Below are 21,070 nucleotides of genomic sequence, written 5' to 3'. Positions count from 1 at the left end.
GTCTCAATGAATTATGCATGTTTTGGTTTAACAAGGAGGTTTTTAAAACCTTAAAAATTATTTTTTATTTTACACTGTGGTATTTCAGTATAAATAATTCCATTTTTATTTTGACACCGTGAAGAAATGAAGTAATATTTTCACATCTATTTCACACTACTGTGCCTAGGTGTTTATGGGATGTCTGCTCCCATACCTTTTGTATCTGACCACATCATGTCTAAGACAAGAAGCAGCTTATAGTGTTACATGTCTATTGTTATCAGGGTGCCATGTAAAATGACTAATTATTATTAGCACATATGGGGCTTTTTTGGTTGCTGTTTCTGTTTTTTGTTTTTTGTTTTTGTTTTTTAAATAAAAGTCATTCTGTTCTGCTTGAATTGAAGTTAGTGTCTAAGTGTAGCAGAAATGCTAAGTCACGGCCTGAAGCAGTGATTGAGCACCTGATGGGAAGGCTGGGCCAACCCAGAGGAGCTCAGGTGCATGTAACGAATCTCAGTGACTGGAAGGAGTGGTGCCAGGATTCACCCCTTCCTAGACTTCATTTTAGAGTCGGCAGTGGAGGAAGTTATCTTGCTGGAGATCTCTGCCTATATGAGGTCTTCCAAAGGTATGCAGCTTTTCTTCCTTTGTTTCTCTGCCCACAGCTGCTGCATTTGAGCTTGTTCTCATTTGCTGCAGCCACAGACTTTGCCACCCCACCATTACTGCTGCACTTCCCATCACATTATAGGTACCAGTAAGAGAAACTGCAGAACTTGAAAAAGAATTTCTTCAAACGGCTTCCACACAGAGGTCCCAGACCTACTGTCTTCATGGACTGAGCTTTCTCTCTTTTGTCAAATTATCTTGGATATCCATCTAGCACACCTTCTTAATCTATAAATTGGGGAAAAAAGCAACAGGAATTAAAAGGAAGTGTACAGCACTGGCAAGAGTGGTTGCTCTTTTCTGCAGTACTTCTGTGTACCTACAACTGGTCTTGGAGCATGCTGTGAGTGAAGGAGCTCAGAGAAGTTCATTTTCTAGATGTTGGTTGTTCAGCTCATCTATCAGCTAGAAACAGATTTGGGTTAAGTCTGGTCTGAACTATTTCCTAGGCTGCTCAGTAGAAAATCCAATGCAATTTGACATTTTCTTAGTCTTCACTTAAGAAAAGTAAATAAATGTATTTTTTCCTGTGAATATTATCAGAGGAAATGCATATTTTCAACAATGAGTCACTCTTCCTTCTATGCTCAGTATGCATTTGGGAACAGGATGGTCCATCTAAATGTTTTGTCTTTCTTGGGCCTGTTTATCTGAAATAGGGATTTTCCATGGGATTTGCTGCAGCATGAGCTCACACTGTAGGTTTTACTGAGTGGGATGCGGCATCATCTTGCTGTAGAGGCCTCAGCTGTGGAATTTGTTTATTATGATGAATGAACCCAAGTCCATTGACTTCAAGGGCATGGCATAAGGATTCTTTTCCTCTGCTTGAGGGGTTGTAGGTGAAGTTTGTTTGCATTATGATTGAGAGTTTTTTATTCAGTGCATTTTGAAATGCTATGTTAGTTTTTCTGGATGTGTTTTATACCTGAATAAGACTTTGTTGCACAGGATTACATATTTCTGCAGACTTTTTTTCAGCCTTTCACTAAGGCAAAACTCATGGAAGCCATTTAAGATAACCGTGTTAAGATTTGTGTTCAATTAATTCTAACGGAGGGACCAGGAAGATATTCAGTGGAATGGGTTGTGATTCATTAAACATACAGGCCTTGAATATCAACTATTTGTATGGTTTTTTTTCCCACCACACTCACTTCCTTCAGAGAAGAGGGGAAAAAAGGTTTCCATGTAAACGTGAACCTTCAACCTTTATATGGGTAAAAAGGAAAAACTGAATGACCATGCTGCTAAGAGGGCTGTGATCTGGCCTAAAGAGATAGGGGGCACCAGTTGGCTAATCATCTCATAGCAGATCTTTTGCGCTTTTGAATTGCTTTTACCACTGGTTCTTGTACCTCCCAGATAAATAGTATTGCTGTGTAAAATTGAGGCTGGATGATTTGTTTGAACGTATGGATGAAAGAGCACATAGCCTGTGCTGCAGCCCAGAAGTGGATTTGCATGATATGTAGGTAATGTGCTCTAGGATATAGCTACAGGTCACAAGAGAGAATTTGAAGGATACCCCTTCAGAGCCTGTGGGGAAAGACAAACCTGGTGTAGAGTTACTGTCTTCTGAACACCACCCCTGAGGCAAACGATCCCCTGGAATGTCTTGTGAGAAGGAGCCATAAGATGCAAAATGCTTAATGAAATTCAGTAAGTGTCTGGTCAGGTTAGTGGTGCTGTTTTAGTTAGATGGATCCCTTGAGGAGTAGAACTGAGGGTACCATCATCTGATATGTTCGGTTTGCATTTTATCTTCTGGTTACTTTGGGTTTGGATCATGACATATGTTGAGTACTAGAGTTCAATTTGAAAACTGAACTCTAAAATAAATACCTTCACAGAAGGCTTCTCTAGGAAATGATTTACTTATTTTATTTTTAAAAGAAAAGTAAAACATTGAATGGAATTTGGTTTGGGAAAATAGCTTCACTGAAATAAAGAGTGCTCATTTTCTTAGTGTTTCTCTTCTCAGAATAAAATATTTATAATGTGAGATTCTTAACACATGGCTAGAAACTGATAATTATTTAAACCAGCTGCCTTGCTGCAATATTTATTTAATCATTGTGATTAAATGGCATAAGAGAAAAAAATAAGACAAGTGAAAATGCTGTGAATAAATAAGATGTGAGAAATACTCCATAACAGTGTGTGCACAGCAGTGATTTGTTCTAAAAAAAAATGGAAATTATATTTAATCATTTACTAAGTGATTCATTTTCTGTTGTGGTTAAAAGTACTTTTACATCTGGAAGTGATCCAAAATTGAACATATGAATAGCACCTTTTCCCATGTGTTTATCTAATAAACCTTTGTGTTTCTTGTTAGTATGTAAAAAGGATGTTCTTTTTCCTTGAATTTTTGTTGATCTCTAATGACATATTTTGTAAGCAGTTGACTCTATTTAAAGGAAAAGTGATAACTAACATAAGTTATAATTCTTATTTTTTGTGTATATTCAGTCATTTTTGAAGAAGTAATATATAAAATTATTCAGTGTAACTTCAGCATCAAGAGTCAGAGCTATAATTTTACTAGGCATTGATTCCTTGAGAGGGTTTCTTTTCATCACCTGTAGTTAAGCCTTGTTTCTGTTTTTGCATTCTGAACAGTGTAATTTTTCTCCTTTCTAGCTTCTATTCACACCAATTGTCCTTGGAAGGGAACAGTTTCATGAGTTCCACTAAAACTTTAATAAGTGATTAATTACTGTACAAAAATAATGTGATTTACATTTGCTAGTGACACAGGTTTTCGTAATTACAGACCAGCTCCATTGGTGCAAACCAAATCCATTCTGATTGCAGCCTGTTGCAAGCTCTTGGGCATGACTGAAGCTAATTAAAAGCAGGTGGATCCTTCCTGTTTAACAGACCAACAAGTTCAATGAAATGTAGATAATTTATAATTCTTCCCTAACAATTAATATATATTTTTTTCCCACAGACCTTATTGGAATGTCGGGTTTCTATAAAGCCATGATTCTTTCATGTTCTGAACAGAAAAACAATTTTATTTTAACTATAGCATCCATACTACCATGTTTATAGAACCTGCATTTTAGTTGGCAATGTAAAGAGAAGGCCCTGAAGGAAACCTAAGTTTTGAAACCTGATCTCTGTGTGAAAGTCTCTGTGAAAGTCTGGTGTAAAGATTTGAAAGAGTTACTTCAGAAACACAAATCAATGTAGGTATGCTCTGTGATATTTTTTAATTTTTTAGTGTCTGTTGTATTTCTAAAGACTTAATTTCTCCTTCAGAAAAATGAAATAATGACTCAGTGAGATGGCAGCATGGCTCATGTTTTGTAATATTGCCATGTTTATGATCTGAGTGTTCAGATAAAACTTGTAATTTATTATTAGTTAGATAGTTCCCTTTCATTTCTTTATTTTATTTTGTTATTTTGAGTTTATTTATGTAAAAGATACCACCTTCTGTCCATGTACATAGAGGAGACCCAGAGGTGGAGTAGGAGACTTGTGGGACTTTTATGGACTTGCCAGGAATGTTCAGACTGCCTTCTTTTTCTAGGCTTGATGAACAAAAGTCTGGAAAAACAAATTGGCACCATGAACATTATTCAAAGACAGAAATAGTTGTATCTAAGCCAGATGAAAGTTCTGAAGTACGTGTATCTTTGCAAATCAGACTATCCACAAGAGTCCAAATATAATATTTATACCTAATGTCACTGTAATAGACCTTAGAGATGGTCTCTCTGTAACATAGCGTATAACCAAATGACCCAATATGAAATGGAATTTAAGATGTTAGTCTTTCTAAGCCCAGCCAATTTTTATTTTCAGACTTTGCTTTTTTTTCCTGAACGATCCCAGTGCAGTGCAGCCTCAGAAGATACGAACAGAATATAATAATAGAAAGAATTATGTATTTATGTTTTTCTTTTTACATGTTCATAATTTAAAAGCGATTCTTCAGTTTAGTCAGTTACAGTGTAAGTACCTATGAAGTTTAAAAAAAAAAAACCAAAAAACAACAAAACCACAAACTGACAGATAATGCAAATTGAACAGCTTGCTGCCTTGTGGTCTTGTCATTGCTGAAATGTATTGCTAAGATTGTAGTAAGGAGCTGTTAGAGAAATACATACAATCTTTTTTATCTGAGAAGTAAGAGGCAAATCTTGTGAAATACAGTTTCCTAGTTGATGACAGAATAATGCTTATGTATAGTGGAGCTGTATTTTTTGGTGATAGAAATAGGATTCTGTGTGCTTTAAAATACTTGGGTTTAAGTGTTTGTCTGATTTCAAATTGCCACTAGTGTTTTATAGTGACCTGCTCTGGTTAAGCAGTAATGCTGCCCGGGCATATTCATGACACCTTGGTGTAGTACCAGATCAGTTCCTAGCTCAGAACTGAGTTGCTCTGCTATTCATGTCTTCTGATAGTGGGTCATCAAATTGCATCAGGTTATTTGTACATGTCTAATTCTTGCTAGCATTTTAAGTGTCCAATAACAGTAATTATATTGTCTTATTATCAGTGGTGTTGTCTCTTGCATATGGACTTGAAAGTTGTTCTAAGGTGTATGTGCTGTGTAAAGCACTTGCTGTTTATATGTAATAGGAAATACTAAGAGCCAGACAAATTAAGATAGTCTTGTGCAACAGATTATTTTAAAACATCACAAAAATTAAAAGTTGAGACTTAATGAATCAAGTTTGCTAGCTAAGAGCAAAAGATGTCTTTTGAAATTTTGTTACTAGCTTTATCACAAGCAATGTCTCTTACTTTGAAGTCATCTTCTGTGCACTACAAAAATGTAAATGTTATGCAGGAGAACCCATTTTTTAAGCATTTGGAAAAAGATTTGTTAGCAGAATTTTTTTTCCTGCACATTGTACAATCCTTAGATCTGTAGAAAAAAAATGATTTATTGAATTTTGAAATCAGTTAATTTTTCTTTTGTGAATTGTAAAATTTTAATAGGTATTAAATAAATTTTAATAGGTATTAAATAAATTTTAATCGTCAGAACGAGTTGCGTGTTCATATTGTACTGCTTCTGAAATGTAGCGATGAAAAGCACCAAATTAGGACCTCTTGTGAAATTGACAGTAGGAACAAGAAGAGCTGACATATTTTTCAATTGCTTGCATGCACAGAGTTTGCGTGTGTGCTTCATGGTTGTGAATGGGACAGATGAAGCTGAATTACTAAATTTCTTCTGTACAAAGGGTAGAGTCAGTCTTTGTACATCCCTGCTGTAGCAGCCACTGAAAAGTGATTAGACAGTCTTCCAGTAACTGTAGAACAGTTCTTAACACATCTCTTGCTTGATCAGCCTTTTCCTGGCAGGGAAATACAACAAATATGTTTACCAATGGTAACTTTCAATCTGCGAGTGAAGTGGGGGCACTTACCAATGTCATACTTTTCAAGTTGCAACCAAAGTTCATTTGTTGACATTCTTGAGGGTGCATTTATTATTAAATAAAGAAGAAACTAGCTTCTTCAGAAAATGGTAATCTTTATGAACTGCTATGTTGGGAAAATGCAAATGAAGCAGAGAATTTTGTGATTAGTATTTTACAGAGCAGTCATTTACTGTAATTGCATGTTTTTAATCAGTAGAATTATCGTGTTCTATTAACCAAATTCTTTCCTGAATTCTTCTAGGATTCTGAGTAACAACAAGATCTTATGGTTGAAGAATGGCTCTTTCTTTGGACTGAGGTCCCTGGAGAGACTGTGAGTAACTGATCAGCCTCTTCCTTCTTCAATTAAAAAGTCTTTATATTTTGAATGCAAAACCAAACCTTGGATAAGAAAGTTGAGGTGTTCTGAAATGTAGTGTGCAGTAGATTTTCTAAGCAACTGTCAAGTTAAGAAATTGCGTAGAAATGAGTGAACGGGGATGGACGTGGAAAATACAGGAAGGCACTACCATCAATTTGAAACTAAAATAAACAGCTAGTCAAAGACTTGTACTACACTGTGTACACTATCACAGGGAAGACTGGTATATGTAACGGTAACACTAATGTACCTGACATATAGTTTGGGTTGTTTAACTCGCTGGTCTCCAATACTTTCATTTTTTAATTCTATTCTAGACAAAGAAACTGAACAGCATTCCTCACTAGAGCAGACAATGACATTGACAAAGCTCTGTGATTGTGTGTTTGTAGCCAGTGTTTGGAAGGGCAGGAATGATATTTCCATCTAACCTGCTCAGAAGCAACCTATGAATTAGGAAGGAAACATTTAGAAGCGTCAGTGGAATAAGCGATACTTTAGTAACACTATTTTCTGTATGTGTAGGTCACTCATTTGAAAATAATGCTACCAAGTCTAAAAGTCCATATTTAATATCTATGGGAAACTTTACTGTTGTGTGTAAGCCATGCGTTTAAATTGTACACATCTTGATATCTCCTGCAGGTTGAATGAAATTAATTTTTGTTCCTTCCTGAGAATATCTTCGTTATATAGAGCTGTTGATGTGAAGTAGTTGTTACGTTTGTGAGTTTGTGAATGTATTCTGACATATGTTTCCATATGCAAATAACCCAAAACAACACCCCACATTTAAGTGAGCTACAGCTAACTGTCTGAACAGTCTCCATTTAAAAAAAAAATAATAAAAAAATTATACGGTTACAGATGTTACATTTAATATTGGGAATATTAAATGGTATGGAATGAACAGCATTTATGTTGTATATTATATAGTCGCTGGTGAACTTTCAGTTTAAGAATGATTGGATGTTTATAAGGATGTTTGCAAATATTGAGGAAATCTGGAGTAAGGGATAGAATTACAAATCAGTAAATTAAATCCTAAGATACTACAAGTTGTGTTTAGAAATAAAAAAAATATTTCCTCTGTATTTTTCTTTTTTCTGTGTTTAATTTGCATTTCTACGCATCTTCTGACATGGGAACTTCAAACAAATATGTGTATGGATTCATAATGAATAAAACTTGAATATGCTGTATCTTAGCAATAGTACTGAGCATGTACTCTTAAAATGTATATTAATCACCTGTTAGGGAAATACTTTCAACCTGAAGAGACACTGCAGACATTATTGAGAACAATAACAAAACAAAATGCCTTGAGTGTGTGCAGCCTTAAGTATCATAACCATCTAAACCCTAGTTTTATGGTATTGACTTTTTTTTATACAACACTGCCGATGAAATGAGTCTCGTCTCTGTATATGCTGACTGCTATTTGACCATGATGTTAATACAAAATCCATAAGTTGTCCTTGAAGGCTAGGAGTGACATTCTCATCAGATTCAGATGCTCTGTTGCTCGTTGTCTGTCCATATGCACTTTTCATAAATACCTACAGTAGCCCAGTTTAATCTGGGGGGTTAGAAATGGCTTGGTTAGTCTTCTAAGAGGTGGAAACAGTGAGTGTGAATGAACTACCTCTGGATGAGTGCCCCTGACACTTAGACAAAGGTTTCCCCACTGTATTCTCCTTGTATGCAAACCACTTCAGAGTGGTATTTCATGTGCTTAAGATGGAGGACCATAGCAACAACTGCTGGCATTTTTCATGGATCATCAAAGTGGACCAAAAGAATTTTTATTCCTTGCCTTAAAGGTGAGATGCAGAATCCTATGAAATGTATTAGCAGGAAAATCCAGTTGAGGTGATGTTCAGTTCACAAGATCATGTGGTTAGAGGTTTGGACGTGCTGGAGTTAAGTGATATTCATTCAATTTAGGTTTGCACTCCTTGTGGTCTTACTGGGAACAGAAGGTTAGGGAAGTGAATGCCATAGATACAAGAATCATGCATGTCAGTCATTCTTTTGTGGTTACTGGGAACCAGAAAAGCATTAGTTCATGTGGGTGATGAAGTAATTTAACATCCAACTTGAAGACTTTAGAGTTCAATATTAAATTTTGTGTTCCAAGACGTATCGCAACAGGATTTGGATTACAGAAATGCTAGTCCTCCCAAGCTCTGGTGATTTCCCAGCAATGTGTTGCCCAAGTGAGAAGCCTTGCTGAGCAGTTGCATAAAACGAAGAATTCTAGTTTGAAATCACTGAGAAGCATTAGTTGTTTACACTTGAACTGACTGTTCTAAGAGTAAGGCAGTAGCTATTTATCTAAAGACCATGGTAGGTTGTCCTGTATTGTGCATGAAGCACATTATTTATTTTAGTTGTTGTTATTATTATTGTAGTTGGATCTTGTCTTATTTGTTTTTTCCAGGCTTCTCAAAATACGTTTTTTAAGCATAGCATTAATATAAGTTTTCTATTTCAAATTGTATTCATTTGTATTACTGCTGTAAAAGAAAATCTGATACTAACTTCTATGGTGATACAACCAGCTAGGGAAAAAAAAAAAAAACAACACAACACAGATTTGAGTATACAGTTATTTCCCTTGTGGTAGTAGAAATATATTAATAAAGTATTAGTAAATATATTATTATTAAAAATAAAACATTTAATAGCTTCTATATTAAAGATTATATAAGTAAAAATTATCAGAGTATGTTTATGAAATATTAGCTCTTTTACTGGAAAGCTTATAAAAATGCTTTGAAAAACCCTATTTCACAAAGGGTGTTCTTTCTGTATTCTGTGAGCGTGACCAGTGACTCACAAGAGTGCTCTGTAGAGATGGCAGACTCTCTCAGCACTCAGCTCAAGTTTTCTGAAACCCTTGTGCTCATTTGTGAGTCAACCTTTACAAATGTGTTTTAGCATCTGGATCATGATGCACCTCTGTGCCTCTGGGTTTACTTTGTAGTCTAACTAAAAAGAGGTGAATACTATTACTTAAATACCACGTGGGAATAGAAACTTTCTGAAAACTTAGGTTTTGTAGTACTGTACTCAGTTATATAGACTTTGACTACTCCCTTTGTTTTGGATGAAAATCAGAAGCCTGGGTAGAAAAATAAACTTTTTTGAAGCAAATGTGGTAAGCAAAGTGTTAACACCTTGAAGCCATTTCTGTGGTACACCCTATGGAGATGGCTTCATATCTGGGGAGCTCAGAGTTCGGTTTGGATTTGAAGCTTGGGGCAAAGACTTGCCAAGTTGTAATGGTTTCAGTTTCAGTGCCTTCTTTGTTCATTCTTATGAGATGCACTGATCTAAGCAGGACAGCATCTGTTATTACAGTCAAGTAAGTTTTTCACATGCTTTGAGTACCACAAGGGAATGGCAAAGCGAGTTTTCCAAGCCATGAAACAGGTGCTCCTTTTAGGTAAGTCTCAGACTCAGGCTTTCATTTAAGTAAGCATGATTTTGGAGGACCTGAATAACTGAGTGTCTATATCTTTTGTATATAGTTCGGTGCTTAAAAAAAATATTCTGTAAATTGAAACAAGATATAAAATAGAAAAATTTCCATTATAATTTGGTTATTTCTTCTAATTTTTATTTTTAACTCATTGCCTATAGGAATAACCATTACTATCACCCAAGGAATCGCAGGTTAGTGCAGATTACCACTTTACTAGGATGTACTGTATCATGGCATTGTATCGCATGGATCCTGCTCCAACAGTGTAGAGCAAATGAATATTATGAATAACAGTAGTGGCAAATTTCTTTATGCTTGATAATACCTGGCCTCTAAAAACTTTTCTGGAAAATGTTGTTGTCCCCAGAATCATGAAGAGGACTACAATTGAGACTATTGGGCCAGATGTTCCAGCTATGCTGGACCCAAAGTTGAGGTCCATGCTATGAAATTAAATGTTTTCCCCTCATCCTGATGTCAGTTGGCACAAAAGAATGTGCAGCAAGCTGTTAACCACACTATTCTTGTTCTTATTCTCCTCAACTTTGCCTGGATAGCTTGTTTTGTGCTGACCCCCGTGCTACCTCTAGCAGATGCCAATCTGTTGTGGCTTCCAGTCCCCTGCGGGTTTCCTGGTGCTCACTAGGATTGATCTTGTAGTTATGAATTTTTTTTAAATGGATGTACGAGGTCTCTCTCTCTGTTTCGTAACGGAATGTACATTTTTATGAAGTTTACAGAAGCATAATTACCTCTGGGAGTGCTGCTACGTTGTCCCATGTGGCTGAAAGTCTTTATCAGGTTCAGAAGTTATTTGGAGAGAATCAACAAACAAAAATAAAGAAACGTACACAAACAGAACATGATTGCATAAGCGGCGTTTCCTTGGGAAATCACGATGGAAGATCACTACGCAAGATTACACATATTTTTCACAGTTGACCCAGAACAAAAGCATGTCAGGCAGTAAGACTTCAAGTTTCAGTAAAACTATCACTGTTACATTTTTCCTAATACTCCTGGACATGTTTCTAGACAAAGAAAAATTCCACTGAAATATTTTTAAGATTTAAAAAAAATTTTTTTAACTGTATAGACCAGTTCACACACTGATTGTGCCTTCATTAAGTGTTGTGGTATTATCAGGCTACCAACTAAGCAGCCAAGTGTTGTCCAATTTACTACTAGATAAGACTGAATAAAACCTTAGTTTTGATAGATTGCAGTACAATTACTTTCTGCAATTCTGTATTGTGCTATGCAACTGAAGTAATAGCACATTAACTTGAGGGAATGAAAGAGCAGGAAAGGCAAACACAATGAATTAGATCATAGGAAAAAAATACATTGTTTAACAGCTGTTGCAAAAATATGGTATTTGGTTATTCTTCAGCAAAGCTCAAGTGATGACAGGTCAAAGTATCAAGGTTTTACATTTCAGTATTCTGAAGTGCTTCTCAGAATGTAAAATTTACATTCTCTAAATTCCTGGCCACTGCTTTTTTCCTGCCTGTACATGTAAAATGTGCGTGTATACATGCAGAAACAGATGTGCATCTTTGACTGTGAAGGATTGGAAGAATGTTTAAAGAAACGCTGTAACAATTTAGGTTTCAACAAAATTAACAAATTAAATTTTGAATTATTTGTTTGTTTTTTTTTTTTTTTGAAATCTGTTAAAAATAGGTAAAGACTAGTTATTACAAGTTAGTATTTTGCAATGACATCCAGGATTCCATTGCAAAAGTGTTTTTGTTTTTCTTTTTTTCTGAAGAGCTTGCAGCTAAGAGGCTTGACTGTAACTTCATGTAAACATGTTGCATAGAGTGGACTAATTAATCTTGGAGACCTCCGATAACCACATTAATTCATCTCAAATACAGCTTAGCCATGTTCTGAGAAATGCTGTGACGTTACTCGGGGAGAGGGTGTTTTAATATGCATTTCTTATAGCTCTCTGTTGTGCAAGTAGTCACAGCATGACTGAAACTATTCACTTTTATTTATTTATTTGGAGAAATAAGAAGGGAAATCAGTACAGATTTCTTTCAAGCAGCTGAAGTCTTGACATTTTTTGTTTTTCAAATACCGCACGGATTTAGTGAATTCTCTTGTTCCAGTTGACAACCATAAACAAAAAGCTTGTTTTTTTTATACTCACCTTTGGTATTCTAAAAGAATAAAAATATAAATGCTCCAGCAATTATTTTTCCTTGTCTAGCAATGCACTGGGGGAAACAAGCAATTCTTCATTTTTAATTTCTTATTGTGTTGGCTTGTTGTAATTGTTTGCAACAATCTCATTATGCTAAAAAGCTAGATGAAGTGGTTGAGTATATCCCAGCAGATGAGGAAGGTCAGGAACAGTTATTTGGAATGATGTTTCTCCTGCTGTACTTTGTGTAATCTCTCTAAACTGGGCTGAGAACAGTTCCTGTTCCTCTCTGTGTTCATTGAACTTGAGTTACCCTTTAAGACTCAGTGTATGATTGAGAGATGACTACAGTGTTGTTAGCTGAGCAGAGTGATAAAGGACAATTCTCATTCAACATTTATTACTTTTTATTTGTTTAAAAATAAAAGAAAGCAAAAGCTAAGCTATTACATCGGAGAGGGGAAAGGGACAACAGGAAAAACCATCATTGCTTCTGAGTTCTCCAAACTTCAGACATTATGTCTTAATGTGCAGTATCAATGAGAGATGATTTAGTGTCACACCAGGAATTATGAAACTTGTTATTGTTAGCATGACTGTCAGAAGAGTTAGAAATTAAAAAACTGTATCACCCTCTTTCTAATAGGCACAGGTACTTTAAGTCTTACAAGCATGATGTGCCTGTCAGGGTACTTGTAATGCAATCTGACAGAAAGTTAATGGATTTTTTTCCTCTGGTTAATTATTATTTTCCAGCACAAAGTCACAATATAGACTACTAAACATCATATGTTTCATATTGTTATGGATGAGACTACTCTGTATGCATATCCATAAAGAGCCTCTACAGCACAGCACTGAGAACAAGCAGCATTTTCAAGGGAGTCAATGCTTCCTTTTGGATATTACAGTGCTATTGAAAAACAGTAGCAATTAACTCTGGAAAAACTGGTTAGCAAAGTCAGTGCCATAGCTCTAGTTCAAGATGTCCAGAACCAAGTGTGATTTCCATCTTTTTTTCTACCTTTAGATTGTTGCTGACTTGTGTTCAGTGTTCATTTCTCTGGATCTCAAATAAATTTTCCCTCTGATAAAAACAGTATGGTCTACCAGGCCACGTCTGTACTCTTATTTCTGGGCTTCAGAGTGAGATGTGGAGCTTGTCACCACTCATTTGCTGCTAGGAATTAATACCATGCTAAACGGGCTGCTGGGATTGCGTTCTTCCACTCCTGGCAGTGAACAATAGTTTCAGCCTGGGCACAGAACTGCCAGCTGCTGGTATATGTGCTATCATAACGGTATTTAAGACATCCGTGGTTTCTCAGGCTTCATTGCTATGCTTGTAAGATTTTGCATTTCTTTTTCCCTAACAACACACTTCTGTTGGAAATGCCACATGCCAGTATAAAAACATTTCCTAGGGATGCAGCAATTTAAGAAACATCTTTGTCAAATGTGTCAGTACTTCATTTCAAGTATGTACTGTTTTGTTTCCACATAGAGAACCTTTTTGCAGTGATAAAGCCAAACTATATGACGAAGGACTGAAGCAAGCTGTGTACCTTTTCTATAAAGAAATGGCATGTTAATTGCTGGAGAAAAACTAGGAGTGCAGTTTAAGGGCAGTTTCTGTGCAGTCATGTTGCAGTGTGCTGGAAGCCAAGTTGGCAAGGATTGATGCTAGCTGGGAATGACTGAGTTGGTCTTACCAAGTGAGCTGTGAGCTAAGTTGCTAGAAGTCCTCTGTTTAGTATTTTGTGGTTGTGATTCCTCAGCTGTAAGCTGTTGCTTATGTGGATGGAATAATACTTTCAGACTTGAAAAAGTATTGCAATATGTCTTGTATTTACATGTAACGTGCTCACTAGCATTTTTACTGTTCACGTGACCAAAAGTGGTTGCCTCATTTGGTCACACCTGGACATAAAATGTGAGAGACCACAGGCTCTGAACAGGAACATCTCCCCTGTGTACCAGTAAAAAGCTCTGAACTCTATTCTTCCCCTGAGAGCTCTTGGGCTATACTGAATCACTTGGTTTTTTTTTTCTCTCTATCTCTGACTGGATATCAAATGGTAGATGTTTCTCACTTGCTTAGTCACAGAAAAAGAATAATGTATAAAACATATTCTCCTTCGGAAGCTTAACTGTGCAGACTTTGTGAGGTCTCTGATGAGGACCTGCTGTTGCTTGCTCACATCACAGTAGTACATAAATCTGCCAAGGGCAGGCATTGGCCTTTGGATATCATAGCCATCAAAATTTTTTGGAATGCCTGCAGAAAGCATAGCTTATTCTCTAGCTCTGTACTTGACTAAGAATCTTTGAGATGATAAAATTAAAAAGAAAAAAAAGAAAAAGAAGAAATTAATGAATGAACTGCATTTATGCCAGTTGAGTTTTAAAACTCAAAACAAACAAAACAACCCAAAAGCAAAACAGGAGTAAGTTGTCTAAAATAGTTAGGAAAGCTGATGTAATGTTACAGCTGTGGGCAGTTTTTCTTTCCACTTCTTAATATAGACACAATTGATTAGTTGGCTGTAGCATAGTGCTGCGTATGTCAAGTAGGTACAAAATGGTTGTTCTCACGAGAAAATTGCATGCAGACTTAGCACATGATAAGCTGTCTTGCGTTAACACAAATTACCTCGTTCTTGAAATGGAAAGTGACTGGGAGAGCTATAGAGGATGTTTGTGTAGTCTGAGCTATGCACATATTCAGTGGAAAAAAAAGGAATTACAAAATTCCTCCATGGTCTACTTTAGGAAGTGTTTTGCTGAAAGGAACATTGTGCTGGAATAAAAATGTGGATTTGTATTGTCCTGGGTACTGAATGAATAAACTGAAATTATTCTACACAATGATACTGAGCTTCATCTCATAGAAATAAGCAATTTCAGTTAAAAATAGGCCACTTGAGTTAGCATAATGCAAGAAACTTGTCGAAGCATAAATAAAATGTTTTTATCATGCTTTTATAACCCAGAAAACTGCCAGAGGGGCAGCTTGAAACTCTTTGTAACAATTCATTTCTATGAAAAAATCTGGAAGATGCTACATCAGGAAAAATGATTTTAGTTGTAGGATATCAAGGAAAAAAAAAAAAAAAAAGTAAAAAGCATGCCCCCTCAACCATTCCTGTAATGCTTGTGCTACAATGCTGTAATTACTGGCCAATGAAAGAAAATTTTACCACTGATGTACGCTCCCCAAACACATGGTGCATTGGTTATTTTCAGTGAGTATTCTATTTCTTTATGTTCAATATTCATGTTGTTGTCAGTGCAAAGCAAGTTAATGCTTTTTAAAAGACCTTAAAGACATGCATTTCAGCTGAAATGAGAATTTCAAGTACACTGTGTTCAGAACAAAGCAGTGTTTTCTGTACTGTGTCAGCAGCTAAGTTGAGCATTTGATAGCTTTTCCCCCTTTGTACCATTAATTGCTTGTAGGTATTTCTGAGAAGTGCTGGTGCCTCACAAGGGACAATTCTCCCAGCTGAGTGAAGTTTGAGTACTGTATTAAGCTTTCCTACTGTACAGAGTTATGTGAGCTCAAAAAATATTTAGGAATGTGAGAGCAGAAACTGCAGCCAGGCTGTTTCCAGGGATAAGAAGAAAATTTGTTCAGTGCTCCTTGTCATAATGTATGCCATAAACCATGCTGTTAATTGCTTTCCAGCACTCCATTAAGAACTCTGAAACGTCAGTTCAAAATAATGTCTCTTAAAATTATAATGTGTCAGGGAAGATGAAGTCATCATGTCATATGTTTTTTTCTTTTTTTTTTTTTTTATGTTTCTTTGCCATTGGAACACATAAATCCTTATCAATCCAAACCTGACAGTTCCTTTGACCACAGCATGGGCACCAACATTTTTTCAGTGCCTTACCAGTTCAGGTTGCCGGCATGTAATGTGTGTGTAATGTGTGTAATACTTCCTCTCTTGGCCTTTTTTGGCATTTTAACAAAAAGGAGGAGTTGGAGAGGAACCTCCAAAAGCCATGTCCTGCATTGAGTAAAAAGTAATATGTTGCTGCTGAACATTGCAGTGCCAAGAGGCGTCTGCAGTAAAGATGCAAAGATTCATGTCGCAGATTTTGTTTTCTAACTTCAGCAAACCCCATCCAGGCACAGAATTCCTTCTGTAGCAACTTCAAACAGAGTTTTGAGCAAATAATTTAAGGGCTGCTGCAAATCCTTTTTTTTTTTCCCCTGTATTAGCTGCACTCTTCTGCATTACTTTTCCATTTTTAATATGTATCTTAATGGCCTACCCATGTTATTTTATAGGACTGTTATCCTTTAATTTAAACAAATTCCTTTCTCATTGTGGTGTTCACCACTAATAAACAATGCTGTAATATTTACTTTCTTTGGTGAAGCAAACCAAAACTAGGCTAATCTCAATGACATCATGAGAGTAACTATGAAGTGTTTATATTTATGGGCACAAAGCCTAAAATGTATCTAAAAGTGACATTCTTATCTGATTTATTTTGTATCCAATCACAATATATTATGTTTTTTTGATAGTCTAGCAAGTGGATTTATATCCCATTTATTGAATACTTGGACAAGAAAAAACTCAGCTTGGTTTAACATCTGAAAGTTATGCTCATACTGTGAAGCTCATGTATGGCTGAATAAAAGGAAAAACCCTTCTTGAGTCCCACATGCAGAAAATACTCTCTGGAAATTCATTGGGATATTCAGGCTCAGGAGATCTATATAAAGTATAAAGCTGCTTTCTCTGGTCTTGTGTAATAGCGCTGACCAAATTGTCATTTAAGCCTTAGGAAACTTGAAGGCTCCCTACTGATGACATTGAATTGATTTCTACTTTCCTCCTTATTGTTCTCCCTGAATGCTGAAGTTTCCTGAATGGGGGAAGTTTTTCTTTCTGCTGTCTCTAAAATTGTAAATTTGGTAAATGAAACTTACTTATTCTTTTATTTATTGGAACTGTCATCTGCATAGAGATAGAGGGTAAAATACAAACCTTTGTCTCCCAGTTTCCATGTGTTCAGGTGTGTAAGTAGAGGTTTGTAATGAGCACTTTGTAGTTTACGTAAATCAAATGAAATGGTTTTTCTTCCAAAGCAGAAATAGACATCTCATTTATTTACCTTTATCCTGTTGGCTCTGTTACTCCTCAGCAGCTGCTCCATGGTTTCATACACCTGCCTGCTCTTACTGTCAGAGGAGAAAATTCACCTTAGCTGATAGCTTTGACATAGTTTCTCCTTCATTCATCCATTTCCTATTTTTTCCACTCACCTTGTCCTAATTTATGCTAAGTAGTGATAATGAAAGGAAAATCATTTAGCCTTGAGTAAAAGAAGTGTGTTGAAGTCATAAATAGAAGAGTGGAGGATGCGTGTAAAATGTCAGAAGGCACCTGCCTGTTTGGAAGGGGTTAGCAACAGCACATGTGGAAATGATCTTTATACAAGCTTTCTTCTTTCACTAATACTGACATAATGAAATTTCTGGTCTTTCAGCCTCTGTTCTGAATCACTGTGCTAACGGATGTACGTACTAAATTTTTATTTCCTAATTTCAAATCTGTGCTCTGTGGTAATTCCAGTGCTTCTCTGATTTATTATTACTTTTCTTTAAGTGTAATATTCATTTCTTAGGCATGTGATTCCTGTGAGATCATTTAAAAAACAATTGTCATTGGTTACCGTATTTTTGTCCTCACATTGTTATGAGTACTTATTCATGTACCGAGGCAGGTACTTTATTCTTGCATTAAATATCTGAATAATTATTTAAACAGATATGTAAGTGTGCATGAAGTCCTGTATTATCTCTTAGTTTTGGCTCATTTTACATGCATCCACTAAAACATTGTAGTGTGAAAATTCCTCAGTAAAACAATGGAGCTCTCATTCTTACATGAATGAACTAAGCCAAGTTTTATATCTTCAGCCTGCCTAATGCCTCTCAGTAGCCCTTGTCTTTACCTCATGCTATGGAGATGCAGTTCCCTAATGCTCCCCTCTTTCACAGGAACTGCCCGTGTTTTCTCCCAAACGTGAAGCTGGCATGAGGCTGAGCAGCCATTTTGTTAGCAAGCATTCTAGAAAGAAAGGTAGCTTCCAGCTGAGAAGTGAAGCCATCTCTCTGGATGAGGTCTACACAGAACATAATGCTGTAATTTACCACATAAGTCTACTGAGCTTGTGAAGCTAAGCACATGCCAGCAATCAGAGCATGAACTCTTCAGGACTCTGGGCTCATGCCAACATATGCAAAAGCCCCTACAAGCATGTCCTTGTCAGTGTTGTTGTTACTTCAGCTTGTGGAACTTGCGAGCACATGGTCTGCCACACTTTCTTTTGCTGAGCAAACCCACCAAATATCTTTCTTCAAACATTTGGTGTGATGGCTGAGCTTTGACAGAATAAATCTTTAGGGTTTCTGATAAACCGTAGAGAATTAACTGTGAGATTATTTATTTTAATGCTTGCATGTTTCAGAGGTTGTAAATCTGTAGTGAAATTGCTGGTGGTACATCATGAAGTCCCATTTGTATCCTTTTCCTTTTTTTTTCTTTTTTGTTAAATTAGTTTCTTATACAAGTAGATATGGATACTGTTTTCTTCAATTTGATTTGTAGGAAACTTAAATCTTCTATGATACCTGTGAAGGGTAAACAGCATTTGGTGTTCCACAGTCAGACTTCCATGAAGAAAACTTTCTGAAACCAAAGCTTTTCTGATGACCTATCTAAGTCACTGTGTAGTTGAAGAACATTTAAAAGATGATATATGAAAAACAAACTCTAATGAGATGTGGTGAGTCAGCAGAAGGCAGGCAGGATCATGCAAGGTACTGCATCCTTGGCCTTGAAGAATGAGTGAAAGAACCTTTTATACTAGCTTACAGATTTTACTGTCAAGCTGTAGTAATAGGCCAATGTAAAAGGAGCAATCTATTTGCAAGCTGAACCAAAACTTTAATTTCTTCTTTCATTACGGAGATAGCAGCATACCTGGCCAATTTCTATTGATCTTGACTTTGTGAACAATTCTTTTAAATGTGTGATTATCTTGATAATATTACCTCTAGCTTCATTGCTCATGAGCCAATGTTCTGATATTAGGAATAGAACAAATCATCATGATTTTCTACCGCACAGCTACACATGAGTGCACTGTTTGCATCACTCACTAGAATGAATTCAGGTTAGCTAAATATGAGCTCATAGATGACAATAATACTGCCAGTTTGGCAATATTTATTCTAGATGTGATTACCGATCATTTTCTGTTGAAGTTCCCAGCTCCTATCCAAGACAGAATGAGCGTGGATTCAAAGAAAATAATAAAGAATGCATGTGCGTGTACGTATCAGTGCCAATTTGCCAGCTGTGAGCCTGAAGGAAGTCAGGCAGTCTGCTCCAGCACTCACCCAGAAATTTAGCTGAACAGTCAATCAGCCAATTACCCAGCAAGACAGCTACAGCCCAGAATGCTAAAAGCCAAAGCCAATTTTTTGTTCTTAACTGGCATTTCTCCTTTTGCATGCCAGCTATTCCTGGAGTTTTCTGTGTTACGTTTGGGGATATGTTAGCTTTGTTTTATGGCTTAGTCATCTGATTTCTCCTAATAGTATATTTGTATATATTACTGCTGAGAACAAGGGATTCTAAAATTTACTTTTAAAGATTAGTCTAGGCATTCCCGTTTCTTTTTATCCTACCTGACTTCATAGAATTAAATTAAAGGTGTTCTGTTTTACTGCTTATTCTCTTCTTTCCTAACAAGGTCAAAGAAAAAAAAGAAACATTTGAAGAAGGGGTTGATTGAAACACAAAGTGTGGCGCTGCCACAGATCATTATTCTGTACCCAACTCTTTGCTCCCTCCTCTCAGAGACAGAGGCAATGGAGGTGCTTAGAGCTTACTGCTCCTTGCAGAGGAAGGCAGCTGTTTGGATAAACTTGAAACTTTTACATGTAATATACCACCCTTCAGTGATTTGTCCATTCTATTTTTTTTTTTTTGTCTATTGTTGAACAAACAGGTAACCCTTGTTAGAAGATGTTTTTAAACTATTACTAATCAGTAATTCTAAAGAAGTATAGTTTATTTTAACCTGAACAAAAATCTGTGCCTGAAGTGATGCTGGAAATGAGTCCAGCCTTGAGATAACACAGTTTAAATCAGCCACAGGTACATCTGCCATCATTCGATCTGCATGCATTTTGCTTAAAACAAATATGCTTTATAGTTTTATATATTTACAATTTCTGACAGGTGGGTTTGTTTGTTTTTTAATACTGTGAACGGTCATAAATTTGGGTACTCATTCCTGGTTTGCTTGGTTGCATAATGACCGTGAATTGTTAATTCCTTTTTCTAGGAAAAGCATCTAATTTACTTTTCTGTAGAACTCTTCTAAAATATGCTTTGAACATTATCTTTGTAACTATTTAAGAGAATTTTATACTGTATTTTCTTGGGATATAATAGATACTCATACTAAAATTGGTGTTGCCACTGATGTAATTTAAAAATGCAGACTTCTCCTTTGTTTTGGAAATCATGTTATATAAATTATTAATATAATACTGTCCTTTAAAAATCTTCCAAAATGCAGACTTGGTTTCTCAATGGTATGTTTAGAAGGTTTAAACTTTAATTTTGAAATCTTCTCTTTCTCTGCACAAAGTCTCTTCCAAAGGCTTAGCACGGATTTGTTCTAATTGTGTATTTTTAATCTCTAGTGCTAATAATTTCATCAGATCTTTTGGAGGCTGTTTGGCTGGTTAGGTTAAGCCAGAAGTGAATGTCTTACAGAGATTTGTTAAAAAGCTGAATTCTTTCTGAGGACAATTGGAAAAGGGATTTTGATAGAATCTAAAGAGATTGTGCAAAACAGTGATTTTTATCTACTCCCTTCTTCTCTCTCAACACTGTTACATTCAGATTTGAAGCATTCAGACTTGGAATCTGGTGCAGATTTGTCTCTGA

At 36.0% G+C, this 21,070-nt stretch overlaps 1 protein-coding gene across 4 annotated transcripts in view; it reads left to right on the top strand.

Annotated features, from left to right (window-relative positions):
• Nucleotides 1–21,070, top strand: part of ADGRA1 (adhesion G protein-coupled receptor A1) — a 255,495-nt gene that overhangs the window by 38,168 nt on the left and 196,257 nt on the right. For 2 of the 4 annotated variants that reach the window (XM_042862742.1, XM_042862741.1), the window contains exon 2: nucleotides 6,313–6,384. Coding sequence is in view for 2 of the 4 variants with exons in the window: in XM_042862741.1 (XP_042718675.1) it covers nucleotides 6,313–6,384 (72 nt within the window). In the remaining 2 variants the exon portion in view is untranslated. Of the gene's footprint in view, nucleotides 1–558; nucleotides 614–3,798; nucleotides 3,855–6,312; nucleotides 6,385–21,070 lie in introns of those variants that run through there. The other 2 variants (XM_042862744.1, XM_042862743.1) reach the window with 2 other exon arrangements.

This window comes from Lagopus leucura, unplaced genomic scaffold (genome assembly GCF_019238085.1).
Source record: "Lagopus leucura isolate 7727_CA_CO unplaced genomic scaffold, USGS_WTPT01 Super-Scaffold_739, whole genome shotgun sequence".
Lineage (NCBI taxonomy): Eukaryota > Metazoa > Chordata > Aves > Galliformes > Phasianidae > Lagopus > Lagopus leucura.
This window is presented reverse-complemented; position numbering and strand designations above follow the sequence as displayed.